This window comes from Nicotiana attenuata, unplaced genomic scaffold (assembly GCF_001879085.1).
Source record: "Nicotiana attenuata strain UT unplaced genomic scaffold, NIATTr2, whole genome shotgun sequence".
Classification (NCBI taxonomy): domain Eukaryota; kingdom Viridiplantae; phylum Streptophyta; class Magnoliopsida; order Solanales; family Solanaceae; genus Nicotiana; species Nicotiana attenuata.
Genome location: NW_017670889.1, coordinates 299483 through 301550, shown reverse-complemented (window position 1 = coordinate 301550; position 2068 = coordinate 299483). Strand labels below are relative to the sequence as shown.

At 35.1% G+C, this 2068-nt stretch overlaps 1 protein-coding gene across 4 annotated transcripts in view; it reads right to left on the bottom strand.

Moving 5' to 3' along the window:
- Nucleotides 1-903: 903 nt before the first annotated feature.
- LOC109244248 overlaps nt 904-2068 on the bottom strand; it is an 8074-nt gene continuing 6909 nt past the window's right edge. For 3 of the 4 annotated variants that reach the window (XM_019411305.1, XM_019411307.1, XM_019411308.1), the window contains exons 12-13: nt 1916-1960; nt 904-1678 (exon numbers count right to left, since the gene is read on the bottom strand). In XM_019411305.1, the coding sequence (XP_019266850.1) occupies nt 1225-1678; nt 1916-1960 (499 nt within the window). In that variant the 3' untranslated portion in view covers nt 904-1224. The remainder of the gene's footprint in view (nt 1679-1915; nt 1961-2068) is intronic. The other variant, XM_019411306.1, reaches the window with a different exon arrangement.

The following is a 2068-nucleotide window of genomic DNA, read 5'->3' as shown; positions in this document are numbered from 1 at the left end:
TATTAAACACCTTATTGACAAGCGATGATTGCTCAGATGGTCAGCACCCCTCATCTATAATTCCAGGGTCATGGGTTCGAGTGAGGTCACAATTTGGTGTCACAAGTTAACTATATTGAACTGATTTTGAATGAACATCAAACTTACCTGGTTGAAATTCAAATGCAGCTTCATTAGGTCTAAATTCATGGATGAGATCTTGCATCCATCTTCTAGAGCAACTCTCAAGTCCTTCACCAAAGACAATAATTTTGTAACCAAACCACATCAGTGGCAAATAGAGCAAATAATCAACGGGTTCAACTAAGTCCAGTTTTTTTAACAATATTTTAAAAGTGTAATGGATTCTGTAGTAACAACTCCATCTTCCCATGAACTCCTCACCTGCACTCCGTTCCATATATTTTTCGCCATTTTAAAGGCGGTGGCGAAGCCAGAAATTTCCTCAAAGGTGTTCAAACTTGAAAGAAGTAAAAAAAATTCCCAATAAACGGTGTTTAATATATGTTATATACCACTAAAACATAATATTTTACCTATATACACAATGTAATTTTCCGACCAAGGATGGTCAATTGACTTTTATAGTAAATAACTGTTACATAGGGATGTTATAGAAAGTTTAACTGTACTTAACTTATTATACTTTTGAAATTATGAGTTTAGAACTTAATATTTATTAAAATTTGACAGAAGTTTCAATATATATCTATGTTACATGTGCAAAAAAAAGTACTAGGTTCGATTAAACAAACTCACAGTAAACAACCCCACTATTATTTATTAGTATATGTGATTGGATACATCACTAATTATTTATTCACTGGCAACTGCATAAAGTAACAAGAAAGGAAGTCACTGGGTCTTATTTTTATCTTTGCACAATTGCACTTCATATTAATATTCATAATAAATTACAACAATTTTATATTATCAAGACATTCATAGAAAATTACAACAATTTAAGTAAGATCAGGCTACAAAATGCCCCATAAACACCATTCCCAATCACCATTGAACAATCACTTCCACTAGAATCTAAATGTTGTTTGATTAAAAAAGAAAATTAATCCCAAATAATATAAGCTACAATATTACAATCAATTTCCCAACCACCATATGATGGACTATATACAAGAGGCTGTAGTTCCAGAAAAAGTGAAGGTAGCTAAGAATCAAGAAAACAAAAAAATGAACTTTTGGCTTGAAATCTTGTTTAGGAACTCAAAATGCTGAATCTAAGCCATCTAATATATCCAAAACATTACCTTTTGGATGTTTAAAATCAGTACAAGGTGAGCTACCCATGCTTCTACTTAGCGCCCACACCCGTCTCCGATTTTTGGGCAACAAAAATTCCTGGCTTTTGCTTCTTCCTGGAATCAAACATTTCCTTTTCATAACCTTATCTAGTAAGTTTCTATCTTCAAGAGAAATCTGGACCTTAGGTGTTTTGGGGTTAGTGTTCATCGTCTCTGTCTCCAGAACAAGTCCTTTGCGCGTTGGTGATCGTGTGGGGAAAGCTTTGGTACCGTTAAACCTTACCAGACTGATCAGACGGTGAAGCCAAGTCACTAATTCGAGGACATGGTAGTCCATTTTCTGTTTGTCTGCATGGTAGAGTGTTTGTAATCGAATAGGGTTAACTTGTGCCGGGGTCTTCTTACCAGAATCGCTTCTGAAAGATAAACAACAAATGTTGTAAGCGGATCAAAAACTTAAACTTGATGGATTCAATCTTTTGATGTTCTTAGCTGAACTCATTGTACTTTTGAAATTACGGATTCAGAACCTAATATTTGTTAAAATTTTAGTGAGTTTTTACGTATATGCATCCGCCCCTGATTATATTATGTTCTTGAAGATTGTTATCCAGATCGAACATGTTCACGACAGAGAAGTATGGACTACTAACCCGGTATTAGCCCATTCTCCAACCCATCCAAAGCCTTGATGTGCTCTGTTATTCGGTTGCCAAGAAAGGAAAATAGAAAACAAAGGATCAGCGTATATTAGAAAATTCAGCGAGGAGGGTGGTGTGTGTGGGTGTGTGTGTGTGTGTGTGTGT